This window comes from Babylonia areolata, chromosome 31 (genome assembly GCF_041734735.1).
Source record: "Babylonia areolata isolate BAREFJ2019XMU chromosome 31, ASM4173473v1, whole genome shotgun sequence".
Classification (NCBI taxonomy): Eukaryota; Metazoa; Mollusca; class Gastropoda; order Neogastropoda; family Buccinidae; genus Babylonia; species Babylonia areolata.
This window is the reverse complement of record NC_134906.1, coordinates 23,906,935-23,929,434: the sequence shown is the minus strand read 5'-3', so window position 1 is coordinate 23,929,434 and position 22,500 is coordinate 23,906,935. Positions and strand designations below refer to the sequence as shown.

General features: G+C 40.6%; 3 protein-coding genes across 3 annotated transcripts in view; all 3 read right to left on the bottom strand.

The window, feature by feature from the left end:
* LOC143275903 (uncharacterized) overlaps positions 1–7,240 on the bottom strand; it is an 8,767-nt gene extending 1,527 nt beyond the window's left edge. The window contains exons 1-3 of the mRNA XM_076580228.1: positions 7,085–7,240; positions 3,870–4,838; positions 1–283 (exon numbers count right to left, since the gene is read on the bottom strand). The exon at positions 1–283 is cut by the window's left edge and continues 1,527 nt beyond it. Of these exons, the coding sequence (XP_076436343.1) occupies positions 1–283; positions 3,870–4,821 (1,235 nt within the window). The 5' untranslated portion in view covers positions 4,822–4,838; positions 7,085–7,240. The remainder of the gene's footprint in view (positions 284–3,869; positions 4,839–7,084) is intronic.
* LOC143276318 (uncharacterized) overlaps positions 1–22,500 on the bottom strand; it is a 492,860-nt gene that overhangs the window by 418,182 nt on the left and 52,178 nt on the right. The gene's annotated exons all lie outside the window — the stretch shown is intronic.
* LOC143275736 (uncharacterized) lies at positions 9,382–20,218 on the bottom strand. The gene is made up of 5 exons (XM_076580011.1): positions 20,197–20,218; positions 17,274–17,438; positions 16,921–17,162; positions 14,170–16,458; positions 9,382–9,480 (listed from the first exon to the last, which is right to left on the bottom strand). The coding sequence occupies exons 1-5, from the start codon at positions 20,216–20,218 to the stop codon at positions 9,382–9,384; spliced, it is 2,817 nt and encodes a 938-aa protein (XP_076436126.1).

Sequence of the window (22,500 nt, the reverse complement as noted above, 5' to 3'; positions counted from 1 at the left end):
TTGTCCGGCAGACAGACAACGGCAGTGATGCAGGGTTTGCGTTCGTCGTCTGCTGTTGTGGGCGACGTCTGGAACACACACTGTGGTGCCGTCGTCATGACGTCAACAGGTGGGGTGAAGGTGGGGGTGGCAGGGTGGGTGGGTGGGGAGAGGGCTGTTGATGTGGGGGTGGTGGAGGAGACGTAGGGTGGGGGGAGGTCAGCTGCAGTGGGGGTGGGAATGGGGGAGGGGGTGGAAGACGTTCCCGTTGTGGTGGAGGTGGCGTCTGGACTGGTCTGTTGGTCTGCAACAGTCATCATCATCATCAACATCATCATCATTCATCATTCATCATCAACATCATCATCATCATCATCATCAACATCATCATTCATCATCATTCATCATCGTCGTCGATGTCGTTATTGTACTCATCTTTATCGCCACGTTTTCATTGTCACATCGCCATCTCCACCTGTAAAAAATGTCAGCAGCAGCACACGCCTTCAAAACTGTTGTCGTCATCGTCATCTTTATAATCGTCGTCGTTGTCGTCGTTATCGATACCATCACAATTGTTTTCCGTATGTCCTGATATCAACATATCACACAATGAACTCTCTTTATTCATTCATTTCATTGACGTGTTTTGTTTCGTGCAAAGCATTGTGACGTTTCTTGGTGTGTGGAGGAGGCAGGGGGTGTGGGGCTGGGGAGGGGTGCACTACACTTGAACACGTTTTAAAACAAATGATTGGAAGTTGAAATAGTTTGTTTTGTTTTTTCATTTAGTAATATGCGTAAATATTCCTTGAGTATTCATATTTAGGCAATGAAATCTAACCAAATCAAAACAAATCAAATCATATCATATCATGTTGGTTGTAGCCAATTGCAGAAGTGCCATTTAAGGGCTGAATACCTGTCAGTTCGTAAAACCAGTGGTAGAGAAATGAAAATATGTTAAAAGGTGGATTGAAGTGTTGAAAGATCCAGTCCGCTCACATCCCAATCATCCACGTGAAGCAGGCATGGCATTAAGATGTTATTACAGAGCTAAAAGATCATGTCAATGTATGTCTATCCTGGAACAGGATCTTTTTCGAGCTAGCCATAAAATGTTTCTGTCTGATATCATTCTAGAGGAACAAATGGCTGACTGACTGGAAAAAAAGTGCCATAGACCAGGAACCGTTTTCTCATGCCACGTTACTGTACACGGACCTTAAGCCAAGACTTCATTCCTATGTGGAACCCCTCTGGCAGGAGGAATGGAATCTGCAGACTGACAACAAGATGTTTCAGATTCGTCCTGACCTCAAGGAATTCCTTCCCTCCGTTGTAGGAAACAGGAAAGGAAAATGTTCTCTGCAGGCTGCACACGGGTCATTCTTTATCTGACATTCTTTTATTCTGAAAGGTGAAGAACCTCCATGGTGTGTGCCGTGCAACCAGCCTCTGAGTGTCAGACATCTGATCAACTGCTGGAATCTGCATGATATCAGACACACTTAGGATTCAGTACTGTACATATGACCTACATTGTTAAATAATGATTAAAAAAAAAAATAGTGATGACAATATTGATAATGATAACAATATCATATATATCATTATTATCACCATTATTGTTGCCATGACACTTTGATATTATCATCATTATAGTTATTACTATTTTCATCATCATCATTACTGGAAGTATTATCAGTGTGATGTGTTGAAACAAGCAGCAAACATTGTTTTGTGGGTGTGTGTGGTGATTGTGGTACTTTGCATAATCCTGATAAGATCTTCAGATTAATACTCGTTTTCAACAAAGTCTCGTGAAAGTAGCAAGTGGGTCAGGAACTGTCACACACCTGGTGTTACCCCAGGGTAGCCATCACTCACCACAACCACATTCACTCTGAATGAGAGACCACACAAGAGTGCACTGTTTCAAACTGGTGATTATCATAACAACAACAACAACAAAATGACAGTGGAAACAAGAGAACATGTTCTCCATTTCGGAGAAAAGGAATCATCACTCATCTGATCCAAGCGGTTGGTAGTGGTTGGATGGTAGACAGCAGACGTCAATGTAGATGGGAGTTAGAGGTTGTCCAACAGGATGTGAGCCTACTGGTTCCAAGTGAATAAAGAGAATCCACAAAAAAACACCTGTAAGAAAAGGAAATCACAATGCAGTCTTCCTATTGGTAGCCTTCCTTGCACCTGCAAACGTTCCCAACACTTCCCTACTACTCCTATTTTTATGACTTAGTAATACTAGAATTTGTACCTCGTCATTTAGTGTACATCTAACCATATTCTCGTTAACATGCCTCGACACACCTAAATAAAAGCTATGATAGTTCTTCGGCAAAGTGTATCATTTTACAGTAACTGTGACACTATTATGTTTTCTAACCATGAATGCAGAATCTCTTGGACGATATATCAAGGCCAAAAGTCTTCATTCTACCAGCATCCAGTGTAACTTATGTTTGTAAATTTTATGTATACCTACTATCCCCAATACTCCTCGTGACCCCGATACACTTGGTAATAAAGATACGATAGCTGGGTGGTGCTGCTCAGTGGCGACACTGGTCGTTATGTGTCTGAGCGTGAGCAACAAGATGACATGTGAATTTCTCTCTGAAGATAATATATTGATTCGACTTGACACATAATATTGTATTATGCCTTTTATCATCGGAAAGAAAAAAAATTGCCTTGCTTTGTCTTGACAATAATGAGGAGGATTAGCTGAATTATTTACGAATGACAGTAAACTTGTTTATCATTGCCCTAACATAAGTGACCAGACCAGATCTAAACTACCACCGAAAGAATCTAAAGCATATGAATCAATCACATTTGTTTTAATTAAAAAAAAACAGAATCATACATTTTCTTCTTACCCAAAGGTTCGTGAAAAATACCCTGGACAGGTCGTCAGTCCAGACAAGGCCCTACCAGAACTTGTTCCCTGCTCGTCTGGCTCAGGTTGACCCTGGACTTCTCTCCTCGCATCCCTCCGACCTCAGCACTTGTCTCTTCTGTAGGACTTGCTTCCACTGGACGAGGTCACGACGCCATACCGCGAATGCAGAGCAAGTTGGATCACTGCACGCTCTCTAGAATGAAACACTTGCCTAAGAAGTACGGTTCAGTTTTTGTTTTGTTTTTGTTTTCTTTTTCTTTCTCTTCCCATGCATCAGTGTGCGTCAACAGTTGAATGCCAGAACGGCAGGCTGCCTCAGGGCGGTTTGGTTAAGATTTAAGTATTTTCATTGGTCATTGCTATGGTGACAGTGGAAGTGTTATTTAGTGAAATTTTGTATGTGTTACAACACAAAATGATACATTTATCGTACAGCCGGATAAAGTGTTCATCCTGTCATTAGAGACCTCCACTTGGTCTCCTAGACAAACCTTCTTAGCTCTGCCATTATAACAATAAACAAGTCTGTGACGTCATATCATTCAATTATGTATCATATCATAATTCACAGATATGTCAACACCCAGCTTTTATTTATTCCAAATATGAATGAAGTTCCCCCAGACAGTGGAACAATTGTAAGAAGTACTTCAACTGAATCTGTCCTACAAGTGAAAAATGATATTCACACTGTAGTTGCCATCATCATTATCAACGTTGTCATCACACTGATCATCATTATGATCAATAAAGACAAAGACGTACTCACTGTAATTATTATCACCATCAAAATCATCAGCCTCATTACCATCATCATCATCATCCAAAATGTCCATCCTCCAGTTGTCCTAATACCTTCCATCTTCTCCCCCTCATGCCTGACCACCCCTCCTCTCTCTCCTCTCTCCATCCCCCACCCCCACCCTTGTTCCCATGACCCATTCCCTCAGTCACTGACCTGCCGAGTGCAACAGCCGACTCAGCTGACTTCTGATCGCCTTCACTTCGTTCAGCTTGGGGCAGTGGTGACACTGTCTGACGTCACGCACACGTCTTTCCAGAGGCTCTGTCCTCACGTCCACGGTGACGTCAGGGCTTGTGAGCATAACCGTGGAGCTGTTAGGATCAGACGACTGGCTGACGCTGAAACGAGGCAGCTGATGCTGGTAGTTATCTAGCACATGTTGTTGTGCCTGGACCCTGTTGAGGAGCTGCTGTCCCAGAGTCATTACGTCCTGCAGCGTGGTGGAGACCTTCTGCTGTTCATCAGACGCCTGCTTTAAGAGGGGAACCTCCTTCTTTACCCAGGCCTTCCACTCCTTCACTCCTCTGGACTTTCCATGTGGGGCGGCAGCTGACTGAGAGTCACCATCGTTACGGATACTTTCCAGGGAGGCTGTTGACAGGAGTGATGATGGCCTGGGTCTGGGTGAAGAACGGGACCCTGAGGGAGCGTTGTGCATGGCCTGTGGCAACATGTGCAGAACATGGTCTTCAGTAGCTTCCATTTTACGATGAAGAGATGTACAGAAGTCACAATAGTATTCCCGACAGTCCCAACACACATGAGTGGCGTTGTTGTTTGAGCAGTTATGGCATCGGATATCGGTTTCTTTCTCTAATTCCCGGTACACCAGCTGCCCAACCACGGGGTCTAGTCCAAACCTCTCTACCAGCTGGCTGAAGGTCAGGGCCTGGTCCCTAGGGACGTCCAGTTGTTTCCCACATTGCCGACATCCAGCCTTTGGGCCTAGTAGGTGCAGTGCTTTGTGGAGACATTTCCTGCAGCTGACATGTCCACAGGGAAGGATGACTGCACCCAGACATAGTGACCCACACTGGGGACAGTCTGTGAGTGACGTCACAGGCCCTGTGGGCTGTGGGGCTCTGGGTTGCCCTCCAGTTGCCATGGTGACTTCAGAGGAATCTGATAGACAGAGAGAGAGAGAGAGAGAGAGCATTATTGCATGTGACATGAACAGCAGATGTCAAGATAGTTTCAAGGACGATGACGACTGATCAATCTATGACTGATCACTTTTACACCTGAATACTGACCACAGTTTGACCACATCAATAACTCTGCTCCCTGGTAGTGAGTTCACACAGAACACATCTCCAGTTAATCAAGGACATGAACAGTTTCTAGAGACAAGATAAATGTATCCATATAACTGTTGATGAACAATGTACGTTCTAAGTTCACATTGATTCCGCCGTCGTTTTTGTGTGAACATGTCAAATGAGAAGTGTAAGAAGGGGTTTGGAGCTTCCCTTTGTGAGGGCGTTTGTGTGTTGTTGTTTTTTTCCATTACTTCTTACTTACCCGTCTGCAAGTGGACCACGTTAAGATATGAATGGCTTGAAGCTGAGTGTATTTTCTGCGCAAGCAGCAGCAGTACTTGTTTGTTGATTTGTAATCAGATAAACAGTATGTCAATGCTGACTTGGTAGGGTCATGGATTACACATTTTCGGCGTTCATTTTTACGTTGCCTGACTGTGTTGTTTATCAGGTACCCAAGACAACAGAGTTTTGATCACCAAGATATTTTTTACATCACAGGAATATAATGGCTCAAATGAACTATGAAGTACTGTAGTGACAGTGACCATACTTTTGTCTGATGTTTTCCTGCCTGTGTTGACACTGTTGTTCAGTTATGAATTCCAGTTAGTATACATTTAGTATAATGATGACTTGACCTTTGCTTCAGAATTTACAGACAGATACACATGTACTGTCATCAGTTTCAGACCAATACACACTCAAGGACAGACTGACAGTTTCAGTTTCACTTTCACTTTCACTTTCTCAAGGAGGCGTCACTGCGTTCGGACAAATCCATACACGCTACACCACATCTGTTGAGCAGATGCCTGACCAGCAGCATAACCCAACGCGCTTAGTCAGGCCTTGAGTGCATGCTTACATATTTGTGTACCTATGAAAGTGGATTTCATTTTACGTAATTTCGCCAGAGGACAACACTCTCGTTGCCATGGGTTCTTTTTCAGTGCGCCAAGTGCGTGCTGCACACGGGACCTCGGTTTGTCGTCTCATCCGAAAGACTAGACGCTCAGTTTGATTTTCCAGTCAAACTTAGGAGAAAGGGCGAGAGCGGGATTCGAACCCACACCCTCACGGACTCTCTGTATTGGCAGCTGAGCGTCTTAACCATTCTGCCACCTTCCTCCCAGACTGACAATGATAACACAACTTTCAGTTTGCTGGAAACGAGTTAGGGTAACATGAAAACTGACATCAGGATATTGCTGTTAGCTCTGACCTCATCAACCAAAAGCTAAATATGACAAACATTGTATTTGTATTTGTTTTGTATTTCTTTTTATCACAACAGATTTCTCTGAGTGAAATTCGGGTTCCTCTCCCCAGGGAGACGTGTCGCTACACTACAGCACCACCCATTTTTTTGTAATTTTTCCTGCGTGTAGTTTTATTTGTTTTTCCCATCGAAATGGATTTTTCTACTTAATTTTGCCAGGAATAACCCTTTTGTTGCTGTGGGTTCTTTTACGTGTAATTTTGCCAGGAACAACCCTTTTGTTGCTGTGGGTTCTTTTACGCTTCAGTTTTTCATCTCATCCAAATGACTAACGTCCAGACCACCACTCAAGATCTAGTGGAGGGAGAGAAAATATTGGCGGCTGAGCCATGATTGAACCAGCGCACTCAGATTCTCTCGCTTCCTAAGCAGGCGCGTTATCTCTAAGCTATCACTCCACATTCTGAACAAGAAATGACCACTAATAAACATGATAACTAAATGCTAAAAGCCACTGAAATCTAGAAACAAAAATCGATTTACATGTGACCACAGCCAAAGCTCACCTCTCTGTCCTCACACTGTCAACAATGAAGTTAAGACAAGACACTGTCTGCTACAGACCACAAACACACTACTGATTTAATTCTTCTTCTTTTTTTCGTTTTTCCTCCGTTTTTTCCCCTCGAGGCCTGACTAAGGGCATTGGGTTATGCTGCTGGTCAGGCATCTGCTTGACAGATGTGGTGTAGCGTATATGGATTTGTCTGAAAGCAGTGATGCCTTCTTGAGTTACTGACACTGACTAAACATTCACTGTTTGTCACCCATCAAGTCATCGTACCACAGTGAGTGTGTCACTCACCACAATCAAACATCAAACTCACTTTGCTCACACGATGTGTAGATACCTAAACGTAAAACCCAGTATGCACGTCCGTCTCTGCCTGATATTGATGACTGAATACAGGAATATCAGGACCCCAGGCCCTAACCGTTTATTGACGGCTGCAAAGTGTGACGTCAGTCTTGACAACCCCAGCCCTGTCTGTTCATTGGCGGTTGCTATCTGTGACGTCAGTCCACCCCACCACAGCCATGCAGGGTATTCAGTGTCACCTTCAATGCTCCCTCCTGCTGTCACCCACCCACCCCTTCAACCTCGCCTCTCCCTCCCCCCTCCACTGCCCCTCTCCCTACCACCTCCACTGCCCCTCTCTCTACCACCTCCACTGCCTGTCTGCACTTTCTCTGTCTATCTATCTGTCTGTCTTTCCATTGTTTTCTTTCTGTCTGCATGTCTGCCTGTTTCCGTCATTCTCGTGCATGTGTAGGTATTTGGTGTAAAAGTAATTACACACGTGCATGTGTGTGTGTGTGTACATGTGCAGTTCATGCATGCATGCATGTATGCATATGCGTATGTATATGCGAGCATGTGCATTCAATTCTATGTGTGTGCATGCATGTGTCTGTCAGTGTATGTGTGTGTGTGCATGTGCATGTTTATGTATTCGTTTATGTTTGTGTCTGTGGCTGGCAATCTTGCCACCAGTGAGGGCTGTGGATCAAGGTACAGGGACTTGACACAGGGCCAGGCTGACAGGGTGATATTAAACCTTACCTGTCCTCCACTCCACACCTGTACAGACAACGAACTTGCTGTGTGCTTTTCTGCAAAGGTTGTGCTGTCACTATAGTACATGTCAGGTAATTGGCGTCACTTCACATGGCACACCTGTGTATGTGTGTGTGTGAGGGGGTGATGGGGTCTGCAGTTGGGGGGTGGGGGTGTCTGTGTGTGTTGGAGATGATAGACAACTGGACAGAGAGGCAGAGATACGTGCATACATGTATACATGTATAGTGATTAGACAAAGATATAGAAAAAGAAAACGAAGATGATGATGAAGAAGAAGAAAGAACATTTATTCAGTTGTTTTTTTTTTTTTGTTTTTTTTGTTTGTTTGTTTGTTTGTTTTTTTCTCAAATAGAGCTATATGCGCTTTACATTTTTATACAGAAAAACCCATTAACGATAAATGACGAAAAAATACAATCAATCAATTTACACAAACTTCAAACAGACAGCATGACACAATTCGTCCTGTTCATTTGTTCTCTCTCTCTCTCTCTCTCTCTCTCTCTCTCACACACACACACACACAATTTCATCTATTAAAATGTGTCCAAAGACCCGTGCCAGTCTATGTACCCTTTAAACAACTTTTTCAAGCAAATGTCTCTAGGTTCTTGTCCAGAATACTTGACATGTACATATCTTTATATATAAATGTGGGGTTGTCTCTACATATAATCCGAACTTTTCCCCAACATGTCGCCACAAAACTCTCGACCATGGTAGGTATTGATACGGTCGACACACGCTGTCTGGAACCGGGTCTCCCCCCACCGAAGCTCTCACAGGACTCCCTTCAGACGTCGAGAACACGTACAGCACACAGCGCTGAAGAGAAGAAAAAAAGATTACTATAGAAGACGTTGCTGGTGATGATGGTGTGAGTGCATGAGGAGGACAGAATGGAACACACACAGAAACAAACACCATCATTTAATCTTTGTGTGATGTCCATCCTTAAAATTCTGTCAAAAGTACACACAGAGAAACAAATAGAAAATAAATAAGTAAATAAAGAAATAGACGTTTTGCAATGACAAATCATGGTCTGATTGTATGTGGAAGGAGGTGTGAGTGGTGCGCATAGTTGTGTCAACATGTGTGTGTGCAACGCAGTTGGTGTGCAGTAACAAAGTAAAATACATCAAATGATTTAACTGGCTCAATGGTAACGTGTCTGACTAGGAAGCAAGATAATCTGAGTGCACTGCTTCGAATCCCCCTCCACTAGACCTTGTGTGGTAATCTGGACGCTTGTCATTCAGATTAGATGATAAACCGAGGCCCCGTGTGGAGCACGCGTTAAGCGTATGTAAAAGAACCCACGACAACAATAGGCAGGCAGAAAGAAATATCTAAAAGTGGATGGCGCTCTCAGTGTGGTGACACACTCTTTCTGGGGACAGCAACTCGAATTTCACACAGAGAAATCTGTTGTGACAAAAAGAGTAATACAATACAATACAATACAATACAATACAATACAATACAATACCCATGGTACGCCTCACCCCCAAACAAGCACAACGTAATCAAATTCTCCACTCAGGTCACACAGACGAACAAGACAAGATGCCCAGACACTGGGAATGCCCTGGGACTGGAGGGGCACGTGGAAAAATGTGGGGTAGAGAAGCAAGGACCCTGCACAAGGAAAATAATATCCTCACCTTGTCTTGCACACTGGCTTCCCGGAATAAAACTGTATAAACAACATAAAGATGAAAGGATTTTTTTTTAAATGCAATTCACATACATCTTAGTTCGTTTTAGAATGTAATATTGAAGCGAAAAAAGGGAAGCCAATTGAAAACTGAAGATGAAATCCGAATGATAATCACGAAAGGAAATCCTAACGCAATGAGAGAAAAACAGACAAACATATTTCCCTTGACTTTTCAACATACCAGCTGGGTCGTGGATAACTGCTCTCCTCTTTTCTTTCTTCGTCCTCTTCTCTTCCGGCGAGATTTTCGGGGTGGGATAAACAAATGATAACAACAACAAAAAAGACAACTATGGAAGATTGTACTCAATGAAAACTGGTCAAGAGCGTTGACTTCTGCACTTGCGGCTAGCGACAGAATGACAACAATGGCCGCCAGGCCGCCAACTCGCTCTGATTGGGTAGTATTTTTAACACTCGGCAGCCATTTTTGTTTGACGTCATACCCGGGAATTCCTTCTGCCTTCGCAACCAGTCAACAAACCGCAAGTGCAAACCTCCGTCAGTTGTCGTTTGTTTTCACAGAATCACAGAAATGTTTGGCTATAGGCTAAAAGCCTTTTGCCCTCATAATCAGTGTGCATTTATGTGCTTTTGGATCACTTGTTGTGAACAGACCCTTGTTTAAATCTGGCATAGTGTATACTACTGGGGTTGGGGTTTTTTGTTTTTGTTTTTTTTCCAATCCTGGGATTTTTTTTTTTTCACTAACTCAGATTTTTGTCAGAGAATAATCGCACTTTAGCATCATAAATTCAGCTCAAAGGTTCGCTCCATCCCCAGTTTCACAAAAAATGCAAATTTGACGTGTGTGTGTGTGTGTGTGTGTGTGTGTGTGTTGATGACTACAGTGCATGTTACTTTGTTTGACCTGCTGTTCCATGTAATATGAGGTTATCTGTCCATTAGCTATTGTTTTATTCCCCCTCCCCCCTCCTCTCTCTGTGAGTCTCTCACTCTATCTCTCTCCTGTGGCATTATTGTTTTCATATACTATATTGTATTTGTTGAATTATGCTTTCTTGGCAATGAGCATCCCTACCCCCTTTTTTGGCTATCTGTAATAAACTGTTTCATATTCACATTAGTATTCGATAACATACACAATGTATATGCTCATGTGTATGTGTGTTTGTATGTGCGTAAGAGAGAGAGAGAGAGAGAGAGAGAGAGAGAGAGAGAGAGAGAGTGCGTGTGTGCGTTTTCTATGGGGGTTTTTTCCTATGTAGTTTATTAATACCATGATTGTGCCTGTGTGTCTGTGTGTGTGCATGCGTGTGCATGTGTGTGTGTGTGTGTATCTTATTACCATGCTTATGCCTTTCAGTAGTATTGTGTTTGCTTGCTATGACTTTAAGTAGCATTGTGTAGTGCATACAATGACATATATAATGTAGTATTGTGTAGTGTAGACCCTGTTTCAGGGCGGGGACTGGATGAAAAAAAAATTGCCAGTGCTTATCTATTATCCTTGAAAAGAAAGACTTTTGTCTTGTCTTGTCTTGTCTTCTCTCTCTCTCACGCATGCACACACACACACACACACACACACACACAGAAAGAGGGAAGGCAAAATATTTTTTTCTGTGGCAGACCTGTAAATCACTTAGTGATTGATACTGACTGCATTTCAGAAGTGAAAAAGAAAGAGAAAGGGACAAGTCTATTTACATGTAGTTGAAAATAACGCTAGACACCAGCGGACATTGCACATATAAGTTTATTTACGTGCATTTTGAGACAAATCTGCACTTGAATACAGTGTACACACATATACACCAGCAGAAATTGCACATAAATGTTTAATTACATGCATTTTGAGAAAGACCAGCACTTAAATACAGTGTACACACAGTTTATTTGCAGTTACATTACAGTTTTCAAAGAAGTCATTAGAACTGCTTTCAAATACTTTTAAAAGCTGTGTTTTCAAAATATTGTCAGTTAACAATAGTCAATACAGATCAGTCAGAAACTCAAGAATAAAAACTAACAATCTGCAAATCATTTCACAGATTTTAATTCCTAACAATTTAGGGCCAGTAAACTTGCCAGACATACCTGTGGCATTGTCTGTTTTAACAAACTGCTGTGGATATTCCTATGGCTGGTACGTTTGTGTTCAGCATACATCTGGATACAAGACCAGGTGTGACGTATAACAAAGTACACAAAATGTTTTGTATCCAGCCAGAAGCAGTACAATGTATTTCTCATCTATAATTGTGTGTTACACCAGATACATAATAATGCACCTTTCATAATCCTTAATCAATTTTATGTCAAAAACTGTGGTTGATCACTTGTCTAGTACACAATTATATTCCACTTAAATGCAGAGAAATAGTAATACAGTTATTAACAATACAACATCACACTGCATATCCAGTGCACAGAAGACATGAAAACATCCTCGAAAATATAGACAAGTTGTGAAGTACATTATGAAATGTATGCAAGGAATGTGTTCACATTATACAAAATCAGATGAGAGCAAAGTGAAGTACATGAACATTAGTTATACTAAAGACTGGTTTATTGTCTTTACCAAGGTACAAACATTCACAGTTGGACCTAAATGTGCAAACGTTATGATGAAATATAGATCTGTGGACTAAAACCGTAAGTCATGAGTAAATTAAGAATGTACTTGAAACGAAATATAATTACACACTCATACATACACACACACACTGCTTTCTTCCATCTCTTTCCCACAACCTTATCCATTCTCACTTCCACTCCAATCCTCTACTCTCAGAACCCATCCCAGTCATTAGGATTGTGAAGAACAAGAGTCATAATCACATGAACACTCCCAACCCTCACTCCACCCACCCATAGCTATACAACTACACCATGCGCACAAACATTGCATTGCTGCTTCAGTATAGGTAAATGATCAAAGTTTGAATTAATAAAAGTAATAAATGTAGAAAAGTCAGTTAAAAGAAAAAAAAAGGTATATATGTATGCACATACCACATACAAACACATATGCACATACCACATACAAACACACACACAATAATTAATATATACATATATATTCTTCACACACACACACACACACACACAGAGAAAATAGTGTGTGTGTGTGTGTGTGTGTGTGTGTGTGTGTGTGTGTGTGTGTGTGTGTGTGTGAAGAATATATATGTACATATAAAAAATAGTGTGTGTGTGTGTTTGTATGTGGTATGTGCATACATATATAGCTTTAAAAAAAATTAACTTACTTTTCTACATTTATTAATTTAATAATCATATATATATATATATATATATATATATATATATATATATATATATATATATGTGTGTGTGTGTGTGTGTGTGTATGTGTGTGTGTGTGTGTGTGTGTGTGTGTGTGTGTGTAACAGTCAGTGCCAGTTACAAGTGATTATAAACAAAATCAGTGTTAAGAGACTGGACCACAGAAGAGAATTATGGACAATCCACAGCCCAATCACATTTTTAACACATTAGCCAAATGATCAATCAGCTGTAATGCTATGAAAATTTAATTAAAGGATAAGAAGATGGCAAATATAAATGTATCAAATAGATTTCATATAACACTAAACTTGATGACTTGTCTTAGTTGTCTAGTTGTCACAAGACTTGAACACCTTAATGCAGCTTTCTAGATGGACTCTATGCACATTACACAGAATGAATTTGTAATAATCAGTGTGGTATAGATTCACTGATGAGATTACTGTGACAAAATTTTAAACCCAAACATGGAATGACAATGATTTTTTTAATAGGAAAATATTTTAGATGGACATTCTCTACATAAAGATGCAGTGGCTGGCTCATACACTCAGACATAATTCTTTCAGGATGCCTTTGCACTGGGTAGAACTCTGATCAATCATCAACTTACATGTCAGTCCTGTTTAATAAGTGAAGTAATGAAGTAATGTGGAACAAACACTGTCATCAGTACTGGTAGATGTATGTACATGTTGCCTTTATCATGATGACAATACAGGGAAGCCGTCTGTTTGCCAAAGTGTTTTATTGAAAATTTGAAGTATTCTTTTTACTGAGTGATTTCTGACATGCTGGACAGTCATAGTGGCCATGGTCATCTTGTGGTTCAGCACCTTGCAAACTTGCATCACAGTGAACATGTACCCAGGCACTGCAAGTTGTGCATTCAATCCAGAGTATTTCAGGATTTCCTGTGTTGTCATCATGACTAAGGCAACATGTACATACTTCCACTGGTACTGATGACAGTGTTTGTTCCACATGCTGTTTGTCTTTCAGATCTGGTTTCTTAAGTTTCAGTCTGGATTTCTTATTAGCTGTTCTTTTTGCTGGTATGAAGCGATGCTGTTTTTCAAACTTTTTATTAGAAGGAAAATTGTCTTTTTTATCAAAACTTTTTATGCCCATACCTTCTTGCTTACTCTTTAGCATGCCCTTACCAATTGTTAGTACATCCTTTAAACGATCACGGACCTCTCGGTAAATACTGACATCATCAATGCTGTGTAAAAAAAACTAATGATTTCAAGGGCCACTCTTTCAGTAGCTTGTAACTGCTGATCTCTGTCAAAACTGTGTTCTTCTAGCCTGTTTTGATAGCATATTACCAATTCAAAGAAATTTGTGTGGTTTTCATCAGAATTACCAGGGTCTCGATTCACTTCATACTGCTTTGTAGTTTGTATCATATGGACTGCATGGATGTGCTTGCATGTTACAACTTTGGTCAGAAAGTCAGGACAAGTACATGAATACATATGAACACAAACATGACAGAAGTCACATACTAATCTGCAGCTGCACTGGCCACAGTCTGTCTTCTTCACATAGTGTAAGCGACCAGGCTCAGAAGAAGAAGGCACCTTCCATTCCCCTTCAACTTCAGTTTTCTCTGTGCCTGCCACATTGTTGGCATTTTTGTGCCTATTTCTTATTTCACGTATCCGATTGGTGACTTTTCCTCTTTCTAGTTTAATGAACTGATCAATAGCTTTGTCTCTAGCAATTTTTAGTAACATCACCAGGAGGTCATCAATCCTTCTATTTTGTTCCTTATCAAAATACACATCCTTCAATACCCGGTGAAAAGCCTCTGCAAACATATTTGTATTTGCAAGAGATCCTATTCTATAACATGCAGCCCAGAGTTTTGTTTTATTTCCTTTGCAATAATTATCATGAAAGTATCCGTGGAATGTTGGTGAATTTATTTCCCAGAAGCTAAGAGCAGACTGAAGAAGTGTAAGAAATTTGGATTCATCAGTCTCCATCTGCAATAATTTTAAACAGGCATAAATGTTGCATTCATCTTCGACATCTTTCCGATCTTTCCCTGACTTAAATATTTCTCTGAGTTTTTGCCGCCAGGCCTTGTCAACATGCCATGAACAATACAATCTCTTTTCAGGGGCTTGTTCAAAGGCTTCACACCAGGCATTATAAAAATTATTGGCTAAATCGCTCATGAACACCTGTGGTGCCAAAGACTGACCACAGGCATTCTTTATGGCACTGAAAAATAGTTTCAGAGTCTTTGCATCTTCTTTATTGGAAATGGCCCATGCAACAGGAATGGCTTCTTGATAGTCATCTAGAACTAAAACAGTTGTTAATAAATATGTGTATTGTGTTGTACCATGTGTGGAATCAATACAGACAATGTTTTTTGCATATTTTAACATAATGTTCCTTTGGAAATCATTCTGAATACACAAAAGAAAGTCTTCATTTTCTAATGAATCATGCGTATCACCTGCACGTTTGTAAAATATTATTGGGTTGTCTGATGATTGTTTTAAAGCTTCTACCCACAGGTAAACACTTTTTGCATCGTCTTCATCTCGCCTGGCTCGTGATATTTTGAACTGCTTCTTAATGTTGAGAATATCTTTTCTAGTGACCATCATGTCTCTGTCAATATGTGTTATGTCAGCTCTTATTTCATCGAGAATAGTTTTAGCATCATGACCCTGTGTAAGTTTACCTACAATAAAATCACGTAGACCACTAGAAATGTTCAAATGTGCCAGTTTCAAACAGTGGCCTGTGTGCTCAAAGCAAAATTCAGCTGTCACAGTTCCAGTTTCTAAATTTTTACGACATGTTATATATGAAGTACATCGATGTCCTATCTTGCAGGAGCCTTGTGATTTCATGGACCTAATACGATTTTTAACTAGTTCAGGTTTGCCAGAACGATGACAATAAAAATGTGTTAATAAGAAAACTTTTCCCTTCTGGGTTCCACTTGCTTGAGTATAAAATGATTTGGAATCCTTCTCCACCTTCCTTTTCCATTCAGTAAAATCTGTTTCATTATTGAACTCTTTGGTCTGTATTGACATTTCTTTTTTGTGCTTAATGCGGTAGTGTTGTATGAGGTCTTGAATTGTAACACAGGAAAACCCCTCGCAGTCTTGACAAACACAGTTTGTGGGCTGATTGCTTTTGTGTTTGGCATACTCAACTGTGTGGTTTGTTAGTTTGTGTTTGCGCAAGCCTTCCTTTGAGCCATAATTTTTATCACAGTAAAGGCAATTCCATTTCTTTTTCAAAGAGGGGAAAGACTGAGCTGAGTGAGAGTTTTTTTCAGAACTAGATGTAGTGTGGTTATGTGAGGTCTGTGAAATGCTGCTTTCTGGTTTGTTCTGTTCTGTATCCCCAGTGCTGGCTTGTGCCTGACTGCTGCCAGAGTGGGTATCCATTGTGTTTGTGTCTGTCTGATCATCTCTAATGTGAAAAAGTTGCTTGCTTGGTTGGTGAGATGAGGATTCTGTTTTTCTTTTGCGTCTTAATCTGTCCTTGCTGTTGGAGGTGTGGTCACATTGTGTCTGGCTGTCTTTTGGGGAACTATATTCAGTGGTTCTGTCCGTGCTGTTGGGGGTGTGGTCACTTTGTGTCTGGCTGTCTTTTGGGGAACTATATTCAGTGGTTCTGTCCTTGCTGTTGTAGGTGTGGTCACATTGTGTCTGGCTGTCTGGTGGGAAACTATATTCAGTGATCCTGTCCGTGCTGTTGGGGGTGTGGTCACTTTGTGTCTGGCTCTCTGGTGGGGAACTATATTCAGTGGTTCTGTCCTTGCTGTTGTAGGTGTGGTCACATTGTATCTGATTGTTTGCTGCATTTAGTCCATTTAATGTGTCAGTGTCTGCATGTGGGAAATGTTGTTTCATTATGGACACATCAAGATCTTTGGTCATGAACCACCTGATGAGGACTCTTCTCAGAAACCGTTCGTTCCTCGATGGGTGTTTCAGGAAGATGCCGTCATCATCAGCCTTAGGTCCAGTTAATTTCCTGAAATAGGGCTCATCAGTGGCAGCTAGCACAGCACACACACCAGCAATCACCCCACAAACATTGCTGCAGATCTGGAGGGGGTAGTTCCTGCATTTTTTTGTACATTTGTGCTGGTGGCCTGAAGGACTGGGGGGATGCATAACTATTACTTTGGGTTTATCCAGATTTTCTATTCCAAAGGCACCTGTGTATGGAGCCAGCCACTGCAGAAGGTCTTCTGGAACCTCCCACCCCAAACTATCACAATACATAATGACAGGATGGTCAGTAAGGTCCATGGTGGCCAATACCCAGTGGTTGCCTGGTCGTTTGGGAGAGCCAACAAAAGTTTTGTACCGTTGGACTCCCTGACCAGGAACCCTGCCAACATTGGTCACCAAAACCAGTCTTTCTACTGTAACATCATGCCTACTTGCCAGTCGCTGGAGACTATCCGGTGTGGACACACCCACACATACCGTCAGAGCAGGTGTGCCTTGTTCGTTGGCCCTGTCTGCCAGCCATTGCAGCTGAGAGGAATAAAGCCATCCTCCAAGCCCTTCACCGCATAAAACGGCCATCTCCTCCACAGTGCTCCCTGTGCACACACATTCACACAAGATTAAGTTGGGGTTTTTTTGTTTTTATTTTTATTTTTTGTTGTTGTTTTTTTTAGACCAAATTTCTTTATAGTGAGAATAATAAAATAAAACATCTTTGTCGGAAAACCCACAGCATCAGTGGTTAGAAAATGTAACTGATAATCTGGATGTTTCTCCTTTAAGCTAACCAGTCATGGGGTTCAAGGGAATTACAATCAGCATTGATAAGAAAATGCTTAACACTGCTTTAAAACTTTTTTTTTTATATATATTCATAATCATATGTTCATAATGTTGATAAAGTTAATAAAAATAATAGTAACTTCTTGCATTTTCGGATTTGTATAAAACTTCATATCAGTTTGTGTAATTGTTAGACCTGCATGCCTCTATGTCTGTCAACCTTCAGCAAGAGCACTATAAAAGAACTTAGAAGAAGAAAAAAACAAAACATACCTAATACCATGTTTCACATTCTTATCCAAAAGTGAAGATCATAGTACTGCACAACTTCTTTCTACACACACACACACACACACACACACACACACACACATATATATATATATATAGAGAGAGAGAGAGAGAGAGAGAGAGAGAGTTACTTGAATGTTGACATCCCATAATGAAATTCAATACATGCCAGTGTGTGAGTACACACAGGAAATGAATTTCAGCAATGAGTACAACTGTACAGAAATGAATGTACATCATTCAGAGAGGAACCAAAACTACTGTATTCAGTCGGAGTGGAGGGTAAACATACATGACTTCTTGGTAATTTATGGCCAAAACAAGTAACCAACATATCAAATTTTCATTGAAAACAGTACATTTTTTTTTTTATTAACATGAAATACTGTCCACATAGAAACTAACAAAGCTACTGGGATAGATACATAAATGTAACATACCATACTCATTGATGAGTTCCCTTGCAGGCCTGTTCCATATGATGTCCTTGAATGCTTCCAAATTGTGGAACATCAGGAATATATCCTGGCACCGGGAAGGCAGATTCAAACCACTTTTGCTCTCTGGCAAAATGTTGTGGGTACTCTAACCTCCTTGCAAGGGAATCTGCAAAAAAATTAATGATTCAGATTGTGACATCTCTCTGACACAATGAATCAGTTTTTGTATTTACTGTGTACAAAATTGAGGTGGTTTTTTGTTTTGTTTTGTTTTTGTTTTTGTAATCCAAGTCACACATGATTATACAGTTTCATATTACTTTTGACAAAAAGATTTCTTTTTAAGTATGTACGTGTGGTTTCATGTATGTCTTCATTTAGTTTAAATACAGTCGCCTGTGATATCAAAAGAACAATCCATCTTGAACATTATCTCAGAATTCAGTTGTACCAATGTGGTATAGAATCACTCATAAAAATATTTCTTGTGATGATGTGACATAAGTGTGAACCCAAAGATGGAAGAAAATAAAATATTATCATATTGACAAAAATCTGATAAGGAAAGAATTATTGAGAAGTGGGGAATGTGAGTGTCTTTAAAACATGTTAAAACAGACCTGGCTGAAAGTATACCTGTGTTCTTTTTTTTTCCCCCATAACAGTTTTGCATGCATGTCATTAAATGAAAAAGTCAGTGTATGTCACCATCCTAAGTGTTCACACCTGATATGATACTTGGGAAAACTGATATGCTTGGTGCACTCAGCACATGTACAAACCTCCAGTCCTATGATTTTGTTGGTGTGTAGAAATTACATAATGACTCATGCAAACTACTAACTTTGCTTGTAAAAGAAAATAACAGTCTGCCTTACACTGCATGTAGTCTGGCTTGGAATTATATTTACTGCAGCTGGATTTCCTTTTCTCATGTTTCTTTTTCTTTTGACCTCACAGTCACACATTTTCTTCTTCTTGTTTAGCATATGCTGGCTGCAACTCCCACCTTCACTTATATAAGATGGGCTTTTACATGTGAGAACATTTTAACCAACAAAATATGCAGCCATAGCCCATTTTCTGGGGTAGGCACACATCTTACACACATTTTAATAATTATTGAGCTATTTTCTAAAACTTACAAAACCAAAGTATCAAACCACAATATGCCCCCAAATCAATCACTGAATCGGTCAGGAAGACACACTTCAAGCATGGATTTTTTCAGTTTGATTTGTAATCACTGCCTTGAGTATGGTTCAATGTGTGTTGCATGTTAACAGCTGCAGTGTGAATGGGCTTTCAATAATATGAATAAAGAAATACAGACAGAAAAACTTCTGATTGAATATTATCAGACAAACAGAAAATAACTGATTCATCATTTATGTATAAATTGCATAGTTACATGTTTTTTTTCTTCTAATTTTTACAAAGTGTCATGATTATAGTTACTTTTGTTTCTTTTTGTTTCTATAAAGTGTCATGATGTAACAGCAAAAGCATACATGTGGCCATTTAAAATTTCTAAGAATATGAATTTATTTCTTCTAATGAGAAAGTCAGAAATATGTGGAATAGTTTGTACATGATAATCATTTATATGTATATATACCTATTTGCTACTGCTTTATTATTATTATTTTTTTAATTTCTTTTATTTTTTTTATTTTTTTTATTTTTTTTTTACTACTTTTTCATTTTTTACAGTGACTGGATGAACAATGGCTGACACAAATACCAAATACCTACAGCAGTTAAAAACCACCTAAAATAATCAAGTTATAAAAAGATTTTCAATCCAAATCATCAAGAGTTATAAACACTATCCACTTACCTCTATCATGGAACATGGTCATCTTGAAAGAAGCTTCAACAAGTTGAAAAGCAAATCGAAATTCGCAACGGAATTGTTTTCTCGCGCGTAAAATGCCGTGACGCCGGAGGAGATGAAGACAACGCGATGCGCAGAAAGACAAAAGTATACGTAATTAGCAGAGACCACGAACCGATACCACAAATAATTCCATAACTCTTTGCGCCCATGTGGAATGCTATATTTAGACCACCGACCACAACCAAAGGGTGTTCCCAAAGTTAAAAATACTATCCAATCAGAGCGAGTTGGCGGCATAAAAATACTATCCAATCAGAGCGAGTTGACGGCCTGGCGGCCATTGTTGTCATTCTGTCGCTAGCCGCAAGTGACTTCTGCTCTTTGTGTACAACATCCATAAAGAACATCACCTCATCGAAAATTGATGACGACAATGCAACATGACGTAAAACAGACAGGACCTGCAAACGACCATACTTCAAAGTTACATATTTTAACAATGATATTGAACTTGAAAAAAGAGAATGGACGATGAAGAACACGATGACCTCCAGTATGCTGAGCGAACAGCAAACTGCCAAGGGACGACTTCCCTTCAAAGATATCGTGAAAAGCGAGGTCGTCTAACAGGGACTTGCTTGTGATAGCAAGCGTTGGGTGTTGAAATTAACACAAATGTGATGAAGTGAGTTCATCTTTACACAGTTCAAGGCATAGGCCAAGATATGCAAATTACAATACCATATCAACGTGTTGCAATGATGGTGAGAAGAAGAGTTGCATGTATACACACACATACCGTATATCGAATCTGTGTACAAGTAAAAAGGTTCCCTTTCTTTTGATAATAACGTAAACGAATATAACAATAATGGTAAATGAACAAAACAGAAAAGAAGTAACAGATAATGCTGTTGTGCACCATAGAGTGCCCGCAACAAATGTTGAATGGAAGGCTATGGTTAGAAGTTGAAAGGAAAGAGTGTGTTGAACAGAGTATTTCTGTCCGACACATGAAACACAATTATCAATATTAAAGCTGAGATTTCAAGATGAGTTGTACTGACGAAGGATATCAGAGAGATATTCAGGGCCTGTGCCAGTGAGAGATAAGAAACTGATTGAAGAGTGTGTACGAAATCCGGGACTGAATGGGGATGCATGGTATGAAATTTTGAAAACGAGGGGTCACTGTATTAAAAGACATGAAACCATGGTCTGATCGGACTGGTGGAAGTGACGTTTGCAGAGTGCTTTCTGTAAGTGGTCTTCAACTTGTTGCCAGTAGTTCCACACTGACCTCAGTATGTCCCGATTGTCTCCCTTGGCCTTCATATTCTGCCCCCCACCTCTCTGTCCCCATCCTGCGTTTTTCTCACCTTGTTCTCTCTCTCTGTCTCTGTCTGTCTGTCTCTCTGTCTCTCTTCTCCTCTCTCTCTGTCTCTCTCCACAGACAGAGATTCAATGTCACCTTGGGTATTACCTCCTGCTGTCAATTCTTAGCAGGGCTGTGTGTGCCGCTTGCATTGTCCAACGTGTGTGTATGTCCGCTGAGGGCCGTCCTGCCCATACCAACCCCACCACCACCCCCACCCCCTCTAGTGATTGTGGGAAGGGGTTACCTTGATATGACACCAGTGCCAAGCAGACAGGGTGGCTTGATCAGTGGTTCTCTTTCTACCTCAAAGCACCACCCCTCCCCCCCTTTCCCCCAAAGGCTCCCCCCCTCCACCCTCCACTTCCACCCCATCGTCACGTCAACCCTTCCTCCTCGTACACTAAATGTAGGTTGCATACTTCATTGCTCAGGTGCATATATATATATATATATATATATATAGAGAGAGAGAGAGAGAGAGAGAGAGAGAGAGGTGGAAAAGACGAACTGACAGACAGACAAATAGACACTGAGACAGAAAATATGTGTGTGTGTGTTTGTCTGTGTCTGTGTGCTTCTGTGTGTGTGTGTGTGTGTGTGTGTGTGTGTGTGTGTGTGTGTGTTCGTTCATATGTGCATATATATGTGTATCTGCATCTCTGTGTGTTTGTCTGTACCTGTGTGTGTGTGTGTGTGTGTGTGTGTGTGTGTGTGTGTGTGTGTCTGGATGTGCAGAGGGTGTAGAGACAGAGACAAATATAGACAGAAATAAATTTCAGCTCCATGTTCACTCGAGTTTGTCTCTGCAAGCCTTCATATTCTGGTCCACCCCCACCCCCTGTGTCCCCTCCTCCTTCTCTTCCTGCCCCACTTCTGCGTCATACGGTGTTGTCACCTTGTCCTGTATGTGTTCAGAACTCTGAACT